Below are 17885 nucleotides of genomic sequence, written 5' to 3'. Positions count from 1 at the left end.
TCAGACCAAATCTACTGCTACTGTTTTTTGTGTGGCCTGTAAAGAGAGAGTGGATTTATACTCTTAAAGCTTTTGTATAGGTACAGGATGGGAAATGCATTGAGTATGATACAGACTGCAAAGCCTTAAATGTAATATTGTCAGGTCTTTACAGAAAAAATGTCAGCTTGTGATGTAGATCACTGACTTATTTTCACCTATATTCCTCTGTCTTCCAGTCTAATTTTTTCTTTTTGCATGCTTGTTCTCTTTTTTCTTCAAGTCTTCAAGACTTTTCATTCTTAGAGGGCCTACTTTTTTCACAAAATAATAACTATATGATAATGTAATTTTATATAAAATGTGCTCAAAGGAAAATGTAAATGAAAATGAGATACATAATTAAGTTGAACCTAAACAGTTATTACTATCAAATATAGAGAGAACAATTTTTTAAAATTTATTTGATTTATATGTGTACACTGTCTCTGTCTTCAGACACACCAGAAGAGGGCATCAGATCCCATTACAGATGGTTGTGAGCCACCATGTGGTTGCTGGGAATTGAACTCAGGACCTCTGGAAGAGCAATCGGTGCTCTTAACCACTGAGCCGTCTCTCCAGCCCCATGATGGAGCTGTCATGATGTTTGACCCGCCAACTTCCAGCTTTCATTGTTCTGGTACCTTTACTTCCTGAGTTCATCTAATTTACAAAATTGTACATGTTTTGACTACCAAGAATTATTTTCAAAATACCAGGCACTTCATTACTCTTTAAAGAAATGTTATTTTTTACAAACCTAGATTATATAATCCTGGAATGCGACAAGCGTAATTCAGAAATCAGACAGGAAGGCAGTTTTTCTAAATTTTGTCAGTTATACCAGTATATAGCTTTATAAAAACTCTAGTGCTTTGTCCATGAATAGGTAAAACTATAGATAATCTGACTGACTTTGTCATTTTACTCTATTTTTTTGTTCAGGTATTAGTGAAAATCATTTGGGATCCAGAATATGAAACTCAGTGTTTTAAAACTCATTTCATCCCTAGTTAGCTTTTATCATCTTAATCAGCCACTTAATCTTACTAGTTTTACAGCTTAATCACTAATATAATAATACTAATATTCAAATAATTAAGTTTTGTGCAACAGGCTATGTATGGTGATAACATGGGGAAGGCATTGGGAAAACAGTAATAAGTTTATAATAGTTTTATCTTTTTGCCTGTTCCTAGTATCGATGCTTAACAAAGAGAAAGGGGGCATACAGTCTGGTAATGCATTCACCAAGTTAAATGGCTGTGTCAGTTTGAATTGTGTAGTTTCTTTCTAAAATTTAGTATTGGAAAATCTCAGCAATCTTCCAGTTAGCTGAGAGTGTGAGTGAGAGATTTTATCCAGGTTATGCTAAGCTACATTGACTTCGCTCGTGTAACTCTGTCTAGAATGTCTTCGTCTCAAATGATAATTGTCCCTGTGTATCTTTTTGTTACCCCCTTAGCAGCCAGCTAGCTAAGACTTATTCTTTTGTCAGTAGTCTAGAAGAAACTCGGTTAGCCTTAGGTTTGTTTTTGGATTACTGACCAAAACATGTGGTGTGGCAAGGCACTACCAGCTATGGACTCTAGGTAAATGTCACAAGTCTTGGATGCCAGGGCAGCCCATATCCCACAGTGATCCTGGAGGCAGGGGAGTATGTGCCTGAGTGGGAACCAGCTTGGAGTTCAGCGTTTGTGAGTCATGGTGCTCTTCTTTCTTTTTTTTTTCCGGAGCTGGGGACTGAACCCAGGGCCTTGTGCTTGCTAGGCAAGCGCTCTACCACTGAGTTAAATCCCCAACCCCCATGGTGCTCTTCTTTATGTCTGTGTGGATGCAGTGCTTCTGTCCTCCCATTCCCTGCCATTGTATTGGAACATTGGCAGTGCCAGCACTTGACTGCTTCACAGATGTAGCTTGAGCCCAACCATGCACCTCTCATGTTTGAGATAACACAAAGAATATTGTTTCCAAGACAACTTTGATGAAATGTCAGCTTTCTCTGGTTGTTAAAACTCAAACAAAACTTCAAAAAAGAAGCATTGTTACATTCATTCCTGCTGAGTAATTTGTATACCACAGTAGTTTGTTTGGAAACATGCCTGTTGTTCTTTAAAGTAAGCTTAATGCTAGATTAGAGAACAGGGTTTGTTCTTCCTGTTTATACAAGCTCATTTCTAAGGCATTTAAAATAAAGAGCTTGGGCCTGTATGGTATTTAAAAACCCTTCACATGATGTTTTTAAAACAGATCAATTTCAGCATTAAAATGTTAGGAATTCAGCCAAGGAACATTCAGCATGGATTGTATAGCTGTAATGATAATGTATTATAACTATCTTTTTTGAAAGTGATTGTAGCAGCACAGTTGAACCTGGTGAATTACATAATTTAAGAGTGTTTTCCAGAATACTGTGGGAGAGGGAATTTTAAGCCTTTCTTGAACCAAAGCAAATGAAAGATGGATTTTATTATGCAGTACTTAAATCATAAGAATAGTCATCACAGACTATCTAAAGATATAACTCATTTAAGTTGGAACAGAAGGTCATGTGTCTGAATGTCAGTTATCACACCTAACTGCTTGCCAGGACATCGGGATGTAAGGGAACATGATTTCTTAGCTACCTTATTTGAATTAAAAATGTTTTATTTGTTTACTACTTAAAAATTCGGTCAAATGAAAGATAATCTTATGATTGAAACAGTACTGAGTTCAGAAATTGACTACAATTAAGAACTTAAACACCAATCATACCATTTAGGTTTTTTTTTTTTTTTTTTTTTTAAGGAAAATGCTCATTTAGGCATTCTTCATATTCAACCTAACAGCTCATCTCTCAAGCTATTTATGTTTTGTTTGTTTGTTTGTTTAAATTGGTTAATTTTGTTGTGGTGGGTCTGTTACATCCTGTCTGCTGCTCTTTTCCTTCATCCAGGAATCAGGATATTTTGGATAGTTTCATCTCTAAGTTTTCAATATAAATTTTATTTCTTTGAAGAACTAATACAAGTTGAATTTTCTGTTTCCTCCAAAGCAGAAAGACATGCGGCAGGAATGAGAGGAAAGGCAGAACTTGTACATAAATCTTGACCTAAGCTCCACCATGATTCTGAAGCTGGTGCATGTGTGCAAAACAGTCTAGAAGTGGAAGTGCTAAGACATGTGACATAGGTCACTCTTAGGAGAGATACATATGTAAGTGAGAACATTTTTCAAGTTAAGTTCTTTGTTGTCAAGAACTTTGTTGCTTAAAGACTGATTACCAAAACTTGGAGCTTATTACATACATAATGTTGGCTCTTGTAATGGGTTAAATTACTTTCATCAAAAAGATGGCATACAATTCTGACTCCTGATCTCTGTGAATGTGACGTGGATGTAGGATCTTGCTGGTCACACTGAAGAGTGAGGCTTATCTGTCAGTTTTGTCTCATTAATGTAGCAATTGCTGTTGGTGCTAACTTACAGTAATAAACCACAAATGATACATGTTTAAAGCTTTTATAGTTGTCACTTTGTGCTGAGCTGGGTGCAGGCTCCATATGATTTGAGCATATGTATAAAAAGTGGTAAAAAGGTCAAGGAGTACCAGCCATTGTACAATTCACATTTCACTAGGGAGGTATGCACCATCCTGTGAGCAATTCTCCCTATAGCAGATCCCCTCAGTTTAGCTATTTGTAGACTATATTTTTCATTTCTTCTGAAGCACTTGGTTCCAACTGTAGGTGATGCAGTGAGCTTGCCTGTGGTCTTTGGGCATTCATCGACTGGGTTACTGTTGCCATGAAAAGTTGTCAATGCCTGTAGTACTTTTTGAGTAGAAGTTATCAGCCATTTATTTATAGTTATACATGAATTGGCTTATTTGAGGAATTTTGGGTTCCTTCTATATAAAAGGAGAAGGTTCACAGATGCTTTTCAAATTTTAATGAATGATAAATAACCAAACAGTTTGGTTACAGCACAGATGCTAATTTAGTCAATGATAGGGAACTGCTGAAAGTTTGTACCACCAACCCACTTCTTCCTCCTCCCTGCTTGCGTGTGCTAGGCAAATTACTACTTCTGAGCTATACTCCCTTGTGGGAGTGAGTGTGTGTGTGTGTGTGGAGGGGGTGTGTGCTCACACATACAATGTGATGGGGATGAGAGATCTTAATAAGTTCTTACACTGGCTTGCTGTCTTCCTGCTTCAGCTTCCCAAGTGACTGAAATACAGGCCCGGACCACACGCTCTGAAACTAGATGGTTTTTCTGGGCCCTCCCAGATAAAGAAGGGACCTACCTGTGCCATTCAGTGGAAAACATTGGAACTATAAGCTTTATTCCTGTTGAGAAGTCCTACCCAAGCTAAGCTGTCTTCATAGTCCAGTAGCTCCATCTCTTTATACTGCATATAAAAGGTCCAAAACTGCATTTAGAGCTTGAGAAAACCTCTTACTTGCAGTTCTTGTTTTATAACTCATCTGATTTCTTTTTTGTCTTCTTCTGGTGTTGATGCTTTGAGGCTGAAACTAAACACGCTATCTAAAGTAATACATAATTTAGATTCCGTCTTCCCATGTTTCCTTCTTATGGCTCTTTGCTTTGTATTTTTCATGTTCTTTTATCCCACAGCAGTAGTGACTTAAAGCCATCTACAAAACTATAGTAAGATGTCTCAGTCCTTTTGCTCAATGTGACATCTTGGGTATTAATTATACTACATTAAATGCTATACTTTGCTGCAGAACAATTGAACTGCTGTGTGGATAGTATCTTTGGGTTATTTTGAAAACATCCCTATTGTATAGTTTGAGTGTGTAAGCAGAAGTGGCCCTTTTAAGGTAATGCATTTTAAAGAATTAATTTTTTTTTATTACTGTTAGTGGACTGATGTCGACACTGAACATCAAGACTTTGATGTTTTATACGGCATTCTTCCCCACTAATTAACTTCATTAGTATAGCGGGGAAGAATACCATATAAAACATCAAAGACTTGATTTTAATAACAATTTTAAAGTCTTAACACTCTTCGATTGCCAAACACATTCCAATTAGCTGAAGGAAGGTCAAAGATTTTGTTTCCCCCTCTCTAGTCTTCAAAGCTTTACCAGATGATTTTCTGTTTGCACTTGGTACATGAGCCTAAAGGTTAATCTAGACAAGCTAAAGTGGCATGTGGAAGACAAAAAGACATCTTTCTACAAACTGAAATTGAGTCTCCTTGAGAGACCCACTTTCCACAAAAGACAGCCATGAATGCTTTTAGAAATGCTAATGGGAAATAAGTGTAGCTCATATAATAATGGGTTTTATTATTTTTCTCTTGCCATAAATATCCAAGGCTAGGGTTTGTTTGTTTGTTTGTTTGTTTAATTTTGAGACGGACTTTCTCTGTGTAGCCCTGACTGTCCTGGAACTCACTCTAGACTAAACTGGCTCAAATTCACAGAACTCTGCTTGCCTTTGCCTGCAGAGTGCTGGGATTAAAAGGCATAAAACAACTATGGTCCAGCAAGACTATGTATTAAGCAACCAAACAAACAAAACTGTTTCTTAAGCCTAACAGTTTTAGAGGCTGAGACATAATAATGGATTATATTTCTCTGTTCTCTGCTGTCACAAATACCTGAAGTTAGGTATTTTAAAAAGAAAGAGATTTATTTCATTGGTTCACAGTTTTAGAGGCTAACCTTAAGTGGAGTGGGTTTATTTGTCATCCTTTAGTGGGAGTTCATGACAGTGGCATGAACATACATGGGGTGAGGTGGAAAACTAGAGGGATTCAGGGGCTACACAAAGTGTAATAATCCCTTTTAAGAGCAGCCTTCTCGGGGCTGGGGATTTAGCTCAGCGGTAGAGTGCTTGCCTAGGAAGCGCAAGGCCCTGGGTTCGGTCCCCAGCTCCGAAAAAAAAGAACCAAAAAAAAAAAAAAAAAAAAAAAGAGCAGCCTTCTCTCTGCTGCCTATTTACTTTTGCACTAAGTCTGATCTCTTGATGGTCCTACAACCTTTCATCGTACTGGGGGCCAAAGAACAAGGATATAGTCAGCTCATCTCTGAATCACCATACTTCTGTTCTGCTAAGTCTCCAGTGTTGTTAAGTTAGAGCCACTTCATTTTTCTGTGTTGGCATGTATTTCAACATTTTAGCTAAGGAATCCTGTATTTACATGCATTGAATGTGAATGGGGGCTCAGAAAAATTGATTGTCAGAATTTTTAAATTAACAGTAGTTGAGCAACAAGAACTACCCCTTCTAGGTCATTCCAGTCCAGTATGTGTTTTTCTTTCTTTTTTTTCCTTCCCCTATAAGGATTTACAATAGCAATAATGTAATTCAGATAAGCAATTATTGTAATTGACCTTGATGATAAGTGTCCTTGGCTTTTATCACAGTTTGCTTAAAATCTGAGGATGGCCAATTATCTCATAATGCCCACTTCATTCAGATTATTGTTTTAATTATCACATTCAAAATATATCTCTTCGTTAGCATTGTCGAGTGACACAATGTAATAGGAACGTTCCATTCAGGCATTCAGAAATGGGCAAGAGTGCCTCACTTTATCTCAGGACAGGGTTGTGGTTGAAGCTCCCTCACAGCTCTGAACTATGACTTTGGAATTTGCAATTTCTTATCTGTTATTCATAATGGCAGGAGTGGCTGTAGGGTGAGAAAGTCTAGGAACTCCCTGAGCTAATTGTGTTCTTACAGAGGTCCCTAAGGTGATCTCATGCCAGTGTGTATGCAGTTCCAGTTGATTAGGCATTCTAATTGATAGCAATCAGCAGGGCTTGCCATTAGCTTACTCTGCCTTAGGTCAGAGGTGCTCAACTATAGAATCACCCCAGAGCTTTGTAAATATAATTGCTCTGGGATAGGGCCAGAGTGTCATCCCCACCACAACACACCCTCCCCTCCCTCTTTTCCTCCCTCCCTCTTTGTTCCCTCCTACTCTCTTCTCTTTACGGGCTGCAATGGCTGAGAGCCAGTAGAGAGACCTCAGATTGCGTATTCCTTACCAGCTTGTCTTACTTTCACCATGACCTGATCCTAAACAAAAGAAAACCTTTTGTCTTAACATTCTAGACCTCTAAAACTTGGCCCAGTTGCTTCATATGCCTAACAGAGCCTTAGTCCAGGATTTAGTACTCTATCCACCCAGCTTAGAGTGCCTGACCCATAGGAAATTTAAATTACACCTTTAGAAGCCTGAGAACACCGTTTTACTATGTTCTTATCATCATTTTCCTATTGACCAAAAAAAATACAGCCTTTTCTCAATGTTTTCAAGTTTTGCATGTATGTGTGCATGTCTGTTAGTGCACATGTGCACATGCAAGGTGAGTATTTATAGTTTAGCATCATACTTAGCATACATACTACTTTGTGAAAATTCATTCTGCTTGATTTTACCAGTGTGGTTGTAAGCCTTTGCGCTGAATTTTTTTCTTTCTTCTCTGATAATGCAAGGATGCTGTTTGTCACATGACTTATGGCTCTATAAGCTCTTTGAGGCTAGGAGTATTCTCATGAAGTACTTCAGACTCCTTCTCTATTTAAAATGCATGAAACTGGCATAACTGACCAACCTGTTCCCGGTTTTGTGTTCACATACATACTTCTCTAAAGGGAGTCATTTAGATCAACGCTGACATCCTTCTCTGATCCGTCTTCTCATCCTTCTTGTTCTGTGATCCAGCTGTAGTAGTTGCTGACCGCAAGCCTGCTTCAGCCACTAAAACCATCTTGCATGATATTCTGATTTTTGCTAACTTAACTTAACATGAATAAACTTGCATACAAAATTTATATTGTACATTTAAAATTGTTCTTATTTTTAATTGCAAAAGGTGTTTGTGAAGATATCAGTTCATAGTGCTTTCAAAATTCTTACTCTAGTTTAACTGAGGAGGCAGATGAAAATGATTGAGAATTTAAATCTTTTCCAAGATCTTAAACTCATTTTTAAGATCAGAGTGTCTTCACTGCCTATCATTGACATGTCGAATAAAACCCAGGCCTCACCACTCTTTTCCATACTGTCCTCTGATGCCCTCCCCACTCTTCCCTCCATGTGCTTCAGTTCCACCTTCTGATGTATCTCAGTGTGTAGCACAGAATGTTTGCACTTGTAATTTTAGTTTACTTTTTTGATAACTTAGGTTATATCTCCTAATTAAGAGCCTTTGCCTGTTCTTTTTCTTGTTGTATTGGGCCCAGCAGAATGCCTGCTCATTAGCAATCTATAGGCTTCACTAATTATAATTAGCAAGGTAGTGCAGCTTCCCTCTCACCTCCCATTGTACTTGATTTCTTGTTACAATTGTTCGTCAAGTTCTATGAAGCTGGATGTGCCAGGTGTAAGGCACATTCCTGTTACCTTGTTCTAGAGGCACAATTAACATGAGTTCTCCAGATGAGGAGAAGGGAGAACTGAAAGAAACACCAAGGGAAGTGTGCAACCATCCTTCAGATATTTTCATCTGGGGAAGAAAATAAGGGGTTCTTTTCCAGTTCTCTTTACCTTTTCATAGCAGGTCTCTTGGCTTCTAGCTGCCCAGTGTGAACTCTGGGCCCAGGCTTGTGGCCTGTGCCTTTCAGGACAAGTTCCAGAAGTAAGCAAAAGAGAAAGGACAGTATACCTGCCTCTTCATGTAGTTCTCTCAAGTAATGTCATTGGCTGCCTTAGTCCATGACATAAACTGGATAGTTTAAACAGTAGAACGCTATCTCCCACAGTTCAGGAGACTCAGAAGTCATGGTCAAGTTAACTCCTATTAAGAATCTGTAGGAAGGACCTTTCCTGAGTCATAAGCAGTACCTGGCTGTGCTTTTCATATAAGTGGGAAGAACAGACGCTTGCTTTAGCTGTCCTTCCATAAGATCTCTCATTCAACTCTTAAGGCCCTACTCTTGACTTAATTGCATTTTAGAGGGCCCACCTCCAGGTACAAACACATTAGGTTTTAGGTGTCAACATAGGAATTATATTGAAACATAGACATAAAGATTGTAACCTGCAGACTTTATAGGGAATTAACCCAATTTCTGGGGTTAAATATCTTTGAGTGATATTTTGATGTCAAAGATATCAGCTTGATCTGTATACAGGTGGCTTAGCTTCTCTCTTACTTGATGTGTCACTCTCTATGTGGTCTAAGTACCATTCTTACCTCTATCTCAGCTCTCTGATTTCCACTGCCTCTGCTTTTAATACCTTTTTAGTCTCATGCCTTTGTCACACTCACTTTCAAAATCACCACCTTTGAAAGCCTGCATTCTTTGGTGTGTAAGTACACAAACTTCTGCCCACCCCACTCCCTCGCACACACCAACTATTGAGATGACAGAGTGATTATATTGAATATCAACAATCCAAAAAGAATATGGTCAAACGGTATATTCCTGCCACACAGACATAATTTCTGGTCTAGATAATGAAGATCCCATGTGACCAAGAGCTTGGTCTGTGCTTGTTTGTGTATCAGCTGTAACTGAGGCCAGGAAAGGAGCACATGAGAGGCTGAGGTGGGATTCACTGTGGGTCCTGGCCTGCTCTCACAGGGCAAGAACCCTCAGAATATTGCTGAAATAGAAAAACTGAAAAACAGGCAAAGAAGAAACTTCTCGGCAGAGTTTGCCTCAGCCTCTAGAGCAGTGCTTTCCAACCTTCCTGATGCTTTGACTCTTCACTGCACAGTGCCTATGCTGTGGTGACAACCCGTCACAAAACTGTTTTTCTTGCTAATTCATAACTTATTTTGTTACTGTTATGAATCATAATGTAAAGATCAGTGTTTTTTTTTTTTTTGATGGTATTAGGCCACCCTGTAAAAAAAGGCCATTTGATTTCTGAAAAGGGTCATTCGAATCTCCAAAGGGGTTACAAACTACAGGTTGAGAACTGCTGCTCTAGAGGGAAAAGACTTAGGTGCTTACTCTAAGGAAGAAACTTTTGGATAAAATTAGGGAAGTAGACATGTTCATCTGTCTTATCTAAGTGCTAGGGACTTGAAGTGTTAATGGGTGTTTGTTTTGTGGCTTTGACGACTTTTGCATTTGTATTGACTAATTATGATAGCCACATATAGCCATACACATATTTTAAGCAACAGAAATATGGCCTGTCCAAAAAAAGGTAAACTATAAGTATAAACTGCAAACCAACCTTTGAAAGTTTAGTTCTAAAGAAGAGAGATTATAAAATATCTCAAAACATTTTATATTGCTTATATTTATATGGTATTTTTTTATGTCTGGGATTATGTATGTAATTGAAATTAATTTTATGGGTCTTTTACATTTATTACTATGACTACTAAAAGATAAAATACATATGTGGCTATATTATATTTATATTGACAAATTCTATTCTGAGAAACAACCCACTTTTTATTGAAAAATCTAATTAGCTGTATCATTGAAAACTAGCCATTTTGTCTCAACATGAAGACCAGAGTTCAGATTAGCAATTTTACCTACTAGGTAGGCAGCTGGTCTTTAAATTGGTCGATTGTTATTTCTTTCAGTGTTCCTGCAGAAATGCTGTCAAGATATTGTTTAGACATTTGCATGCACACCACAGAACATATATATGAAGTTCTTTGGAGTTAACAATCTTGGAAGAAAAATATGTTAGGCCTTCAAATAGGTTAAAATAGTTTACTGGAGAAATAGTAACATGGAAAGAGCAAGAAAAAGGTAAGGCCATCCAAAGCTTAGTGCTCAGTCTTTACCCTTCTTTAATTTTTTTTAAAGCAGCTGTTGGAATTATATTGATATTTAAAAGCGTGCACGCACACACACACACACACACACACACACACACACACACACACACCCTCTGCACAACTGCTTCCTCATGCAGTTCACAACTAGGTCCACATATAGAGTGACATCAAGTGAGAGAGAAGCTAAGTCACCTGTATACAGATCAAACCCATATCTTTAGCATCAAAGTATCATGTTCTTGCAGCTGTACTTGCAAGAACAAATAAATTATTTAATGAAATTTCTGGTGCAAAGCCAACAGCTTTATTCCAGAAAGAGGAAATAGCAGTCAAGAAACCTCAAGAGGACATTAAGATAATGTTCTAATTTAAAATCAATTGTATTGATACTTTATAAATTATTAGGCATTTTATCCTGACCAAAAATGCCAAGACCACAGAAACAAAGCACAAGAGACTGCATAGCAAAGCACTGTTTCTATTTCATGAAGGAAAAAAGTATATATCTCTTTTGTGTTAAATATTTTGACTTCTGATGGAAGGGCAAGCTGTGAAATTCATTTCCCTCTTTATTTCTTCACTTAGATTATATTCCATAAATTGTTGTTGGGTGAGCCCATCAGTGAGTGAAGACTATACAGTAGTTCCCACCACTGTCCTTGAGGACTGGCTTTTCATACAGGCTTATTACAACAGATGCTAAGTACCATGTTCACAGTATGAAGTCTTCAGTTCTTACAGAGACCTTAGAGTCATGCCTCTACCCAATTCCCATCCTCTGGAAAATGACATTTTAGTAGCTTGTCCCAGATAATAACAGAAGTGATACAGGCTGGTCTTGAACCCAAGTCTGTCTGACTTTATGTCCACACTGAAACTGATGGTTCTGACTCCAAATGCTCTCCCTGGCTTGGTGTTTTTTGACTATATGTACACTTTGTCTTGAGTCAAGTTTTTCTTACCAGAAGAGAGACAGACAGTAACAAATGGTTTTTAAGAGTATGTCCTCTTAAAATGTTACAAAGGAAATGTTACAAAGATGAAAGATTGTGATAACAATAGACTTTATTATGTGAAGATTGTATTAAAGAATTCTTTTTAACAAGGGCCGGTCCTTAGAAAGTTCAGTCATTTTTGAAGGTGAGTTTTGATTTATGTTAATTTGAAAAAGCAAATTCTGTGATATTGTCTGCAGAGTATGCTTTTTTATGGCATCCTTAATCAAGCAGGCCATTTAAATAAAAGTCTTGGTGTAATAAGCAGTAAGCCAACACCAGTTACTGATTCCGAGCTTTGCCACAGTCAACAAGAATATACTCTGATTTTAGTTAATTTACATAAATCTACATGTGATTTGAGTTGGCATGAAAGAGTTTTGTATTTTGACCATTTTTTTTATTTTTAAGGTGTTATGTTTTTCACGATTGACAATTATTTTCATTTGCAGTCTTAATGAGAATGTGAACATTTTGAGCAATAGTATTCAATAAAAATATTAATCAATGCTACTGCATATGGTTCCATGTTATTCTGGTGTGCATGAATTTATTGTGGCTGTCGTCGCCTTTGTTTCCAAGGCCTCTAGAAGCATTTGTAGAGTGTGCAGCGCTGCGTTGCTGAGATACAGTAAAGCCATGGCTTTTCTGAATTCAGCGACCGGAGGACATGGCCCAGAAGTTTAGAGAACTTACTGTTCTTACAAAGGACCTGGGAACAGTTCCCAGCACCCACCTGATGGCTTGTAGTCATCTACAACTCTAGTTCCAGGGTATTCATGACACCAGGTATATCTCAGTGTAATACATACCCTCAGGCAAAGCATTCATGTTTGTAAGTTAAAAACTAATCTTTTTGAAAGAAATTAAGTCAGCATTGTTTGCTTTTGGTGTAGGCCTCAGTCTTCAGTTTGAGAAAATGTTGATTCAGGACTTCCATTGTAGCATCAGTAAAGGACCTCTGCGTATCTTGGCCTTCCCTCTCTTTTTTCTCTTAAGATAAACTTACATGACCCATTCATACTAAGGTTTTAGAGTGTTGAAACTACACTGCAGTTAGAGTAACATGTAATTTATCATTTATATGATTATTGTTGAGAATAAAAGCCTAGAAAACACAGCAAACTCTAATTTTCATGGTGTCCTTTGGCTTTTCATTATCCCTGTTTACGTGTCAAGAAACTGAGTTGCTCTTTAATATCTAGTAGCTATGAAGGCAATACCAATAATGGCCAATGAGTTTTAGGAAGTTTTATCCACATTTGTTTGTTTGTTTGTTTGGGGTAGGAGGGGGTGCATACTTGCTACAGAGGACATCAGAGGACAACTTGAAGAAGTACTGTCTCATGTTCCATAATGTGGGTTCCAGGAATCAAAACACATGTTTTCAGGCTTAGTGGTAAGCACTTTTATCTGCTGACCTCTCTTGCCAAGGCACACTTTTAGTTCATTATCTTGGATGTGCTTTCAAACTTTAGCATATTCTTTCTGCTTGTAATCTGCAAGTGACAGGGGTATCTATCTGTAGTACCTTTGTGAATAGAAAGGAGAATTACTTTGGTAGACATTTAAAATCAAATTAGAAAATCCCATGTGAATATAGTATTTATAGTCCTTTCTCTGCAGTGTAGAATCAAAACTTTATTATAATTGTTGAGAGGTGTGTTTTGGTTCATTGAAACCCTATAATTATGGACCATTAAAATATCTATGTTGAAGGGAAGCACTACAGAAGTGCCTAGAATAAGTCCTCACAGGAACCTTCCTTTTCCTCATGTGTAGTAGATAGAATGGACTGACCCACACTGTGCAATGATGTCTCAGCAGTGTTACTGTAGTTGAGGAGCTAGGCTGTGTGCCTAAGACTATTTCTCAAGCTTTATATAAATTGTTTTTCTTCATCCTCAGAGAAGCCCAGAGTAGATGGAGATGGTATCTTGTAATCCCAAACTACAAAGAGACTGGGTGAGAGTTAACATCTTTCCTGGGGCTACAAGGCTGACTGTAGTCCTAAAGACTCCATACTGTCTGACTGACTCCAGAGAGATGCTCTTGCCTGCTATTACCGTATCCCTGTTATTAAAATTAGCTAATTATCTTAATATGGCTTTCTTTAGAAAGTACTTTATAGAATTCTTTCCCATACATGGCCATCTTTGATCTGGAGGAGGACAGGTGTGGGCCACCCACTTCAAGTTGCTGGAGATGCTACTTCTACAGTTGATTTGCCCACAGCCTCAGTAAAATCTAAGGTGGATTTCAGAATAAGGCCTGGGAGTTTTCCCTTTTTTAAAAATGCCTGGTTTATAATACTAGGCATATCTGAAATGCATTTGTACTGCCAGTGTAGTTGGGGTTTTCATATGAAACTTAAAAGTTTGTATTTTTCTGTTGGGTTCTTTTTATGCTGCCATTTCTCCCCACCCCCTTAAACATACCATTTTGTTTCTTTTCTTGGGAAAAGTGGATGTTTGTTTTGTTAAAATGGAAAGCTTTAAAAAATCATAACATCCAGAGTATCTTTGGCTTCTAAATTGATCACTGTAACGTATTTGCTTATGTATGATAAACTGTAATGAAAATATTTTTCTGAATAAGCCTAAATGTTTAGATATATACAGTGGCACATTTGAGTTCCAATAAGTGCCTTAGGTAGTAAACTATGAAAATAACCAACCTAACTAAACTTTTATAATAACCAAAGAGATATGAAAATAAACTTTTCCAGTGTCTTATTCATCATTTAAATCTTTCTCATGCTCAGGAAACCCACGTGCCCATCCAGTAGCAGAGTGCTGGACTTCTAAGCTTTGCAGTGAAGTTTAACTCTAGAGTTGTTATGTTACTTGGGTATCACTGATCACCTCAGTACTCATTGCACAGCTTAACCTTGAAATGCTGGTGATAAGCAACTATTAGCAAAATCAAATGTGTAACTCTGTTCTCCAATAAAATTTTGGCAGGGGCCTTGAGAGATGGATAGCTCAGTCCATCGAGTTCAGATTCCCCCGAACCCACATATTGGTAAAGGTGGTCATGGTAGCCCCTCTGTAATCCTAACACTCAGATGGAAGACAGCCTATTTGTAGAGGACGCTGCCTACATAGACAAACATAAATGACAGGCCCTGAATTCACCAAGAGAGCCTACCTTAATGAATAAACTGAAGACATCAAGGAGACAGCCAGCATCAACAGCACATGCCATGTGCCTATATACCTGTACCCACCCATGCAGGCTTATATACAAGTATACACACATACCACACACAAACACAAAAAGGAAGGAAGAGCTGTCCTTACAATGAGAGACAGCCTTAAGAGGAAAAAAAAAAAGCTATTTGATTTTACACATATGCCAGTAAATAAGTACTAAGACTGAACAGGCATTACCTTTTAGCATTAATATTTGAGGATATGTTCAAAATTATTTAGAAATTGCTTTTTCCTCTTTTGATAAAAGTGAAAATGACTGGAAGTAGAGTATCAGAAGAAACAGAGTTACATACACACACACACACACACACACACACACACACACACCCACCCCAACTTCTCCACCACAGACTTCATTGGAAGACACCACATTAGTCTGAAAACACATCTTGTTGTAAAGAAATAAGATGAAGAAAGCACGGAACTTCCTTTTACTCTCCAAGGCACCCCAGCCTGTTTTACTCAAATGATTTTCTGTGGGATTCATTCAGTGACCTTCTGCAATGTGTCTAATGTGGTTTTTGTTCTTTGAGAATTTTATGCAATATAGTTTGCTGAATATTAGAATAGGAACTAGTACATAGAGTTTACAGAGCATTCATCTGAACCCCAGCAGGGGTGCCTAGAGTAAGGGCGGGCTTAGGATGGGCAGCCTCTAACAGTGATCACCTCCTTACTCAGTGGTTCATATTACTCTCCCTCTAACTCACCCCCAAAAGCATCATTTAACGTTTAGCATGCCGTACATGATGACTCATGAGAAATAGAAGGATAGTTTCATTTCTCACATTTTCAACCATGGCTTTAAGCTCTCATACATGTGCTGACTTTCATGACAAAAAACCACCTTTATCAGGCTTCAAATCCTGTCACCAATATGGAGACACTTGAGATTAAGTGTGTGTTGAAAGAACAAACGTGAAGTCTGAGGCATGAGCCCTCTTCCTTTTTCTGGCCACAGTGAGTTTAAGGTTTCCAGAAACAAAATGAGTATGCTTATGAAGAATATGCAGAAATATAGTCAATGTTTGCAAGGGTTTTTTTTTTTTAACTTCTGAATATTCTGGACTGTTGATGTAGGCTGAATAAAATATTCTGTGAATAAGGTCATACAATCTGTATATCACATGGCCACCGTACTTGGTTGCTCAAATCGTTAATGGTTAGTTTTACTCTTATTTTAGTTTTTAATTGAAAAATTATTGATTATCCTTTATGTTTAACTGTATTCAGTTCCTCTGGAAAATTTCTCTGGGGAGTTTCAAATGTATACTCTCTGTCGACCAGTAAACTTTATGACACAAAATAAACACGAAAACCATCCTGTCTTTCCCTCTGCTTTCTATTGTATTCCCTCCGCTCCCCAACTCCCTGAAAGCCTTGAACAGCGTCTCATGCGTGTGTGCTTGCGACCTGCTCTGCCCTTTGGAGTTGTGCTCAGCCTGCTGCCCTTCCTTGTCTTTCTCTGCTTCTTTCCTTCTCTATCTGTGCTCTCCTTTCATCTCCTGTCTCTCCCGTCTCCTCTTAGCTTTCTAGGCATACACTACTGAAGAAAGAGATTTATCTAACTGCTCTGTTAACTGATGATCTTTTTCAGTCTTGGTTCTATTTTTAATTCCAGAGCTCTTCCGTATCCCCATCAGCTAGTTTCCGAGGTTCTGAGAAACACAGGAACTCTACAGACTATTCCTCAGAGAGCAAGAAGCAGAAAACAGAAGAGAAGGAAATTGCAGCTCGCTATGTAAGTTCATCCACCTTTTCTTTGGGCGAGGCTAGTTTGTCTTGTTCTTTTATCAATTGGTAATTTTAACCATTATCATACAATTTTAGAATACAGGATACCTGTTCTTTACAAGATTTTTTTAAAAGAATTACTGTATTTTTATTGGTGTATCAAGCTCTCCCCATCAATTATCTGTGTTTACGTGTGTGTGTACATGTGTATGCAAGACCCCAGTGCTTTCCTGTAGCAGGTTATCTAAGACTGCTACTAGGTAATTCTGTTAGGGTAGGTAGAACTTTATGTGATTAGCTAGAGATGTAGAAATAATGGAAAACCCAAGAAGTTTGGATGTACCTAGAGTATTGAGAAAAGGGAGAAAATTTTTGGAAGATGCATGTACAGATGTGTCCTGGGTGTGACTTGAATCTGGTTTTCCTCTGCTGTCTGAGCAGGTCAGAAGAGAAGGGAGAACATGCAGCATAGGAGGTGTGGAGGCAGGTGTTCGTTGTTCTGTTCCCTGCAGGACTGCAGGCTTCACAAGAAGCTCAAACTGGGTTTTTACTTTACAGCTTAACCACACAGTGACTTACTCAGATTTATTAAAAGCTGCCAGACCAAATCACACTCCACCATTGTAGGATGTGCATAGGTGGGCGTGAAGTTTGTGTTCTGTGTTCTAGAGTAGTAAGCAAGGCATTGTACTACAGTTTTCAAAATGGAGAATGGAATCATTACCTAGCTCTTAACATAAACATGAAAAATAAAGAGAAGAATACTTTGCATAAAGTGTTGGGTACTGTTTTCATCAAACATAAGGACCTCGTGTGGACACATAATGGAGCTGAAATTGATAGCACTTTCTTCCCTGGGGCTGGAAATGATGCCTCTCAATCCTCTCTGCAGGACAGTGATGGTGAGAAGAGTGATGACAACTTGGTAGTTGATGTGTCCAATGAGGTATGTTTGTGGCTAGCCCTCTGCAGCTATGACAAAGACAAGTGTCCAGAGTGCTTATGAGAAATTACTACCGACTTTATACATTGCTGGGCTTTCAAAAGTGCTGCTCCTTCCTTCCAGCGGACACTGTCCTTTCCCACCACTCATCCTACTGATTTTATTGATATTCCTTGCAGACTCAAGGAGTTTATGATTTTTGCTTTGTTCACCTCAATACCAGATGTTTCCTCTAGTAAATTCAGTTAAT

At 38.1% G+C, this 17885-nt stretch overlaps 1 protein-coding gene across 10 annotated transcripts in view; it reads left to right on the top strand.

Annotated features, from left to right (window-relative positions):
* Tle4 (TLE family member 4, transcriptional corepressor) overlaps positions 1–17885 on the top strand; it is a 136577-nt gene that overhangs the window by 98953 nt on the left and 19739 nt on the right. For 8 of the 10 annotated variants that reach the window (XM_008760286.4, XM_006231128.5, XM_039101907.2 and 5 more), the window contains 2 exons: positions 16580–16699; positions 17585–17638. In XM_008760286.4, coding sequence (XP_008758508.1) covers positions 16580–16699; positions 17585–17638 — 174 coding nt within the window. Of the gene's footprint in view, positions 1–13030; positions 13143–16579; positions 16700–17584; positions 17639–17885 lie in introns of those variants that run through there. The other 2 variants (XM_039101927.2, XR_010063613.1) reach the window with 2 other exon arrangements.

Source organism: Rattus norvegicus, chromosome 1, assembly GCF_036323735.1.
Source record: "Rattus norvegicus strain BN/NHsdMcwi chromosome 1, GRCr8, whole genome shotgun sequence".
Lineage (NCBI taxonomy): Eukaryota > Metazoa > Chordata > Mammalia > Rodentia > Muridae > Rattus > Rattus norvegicus.
This window is presented reverse-complemented; position numbering and strand designations above follow the sequence as displayed.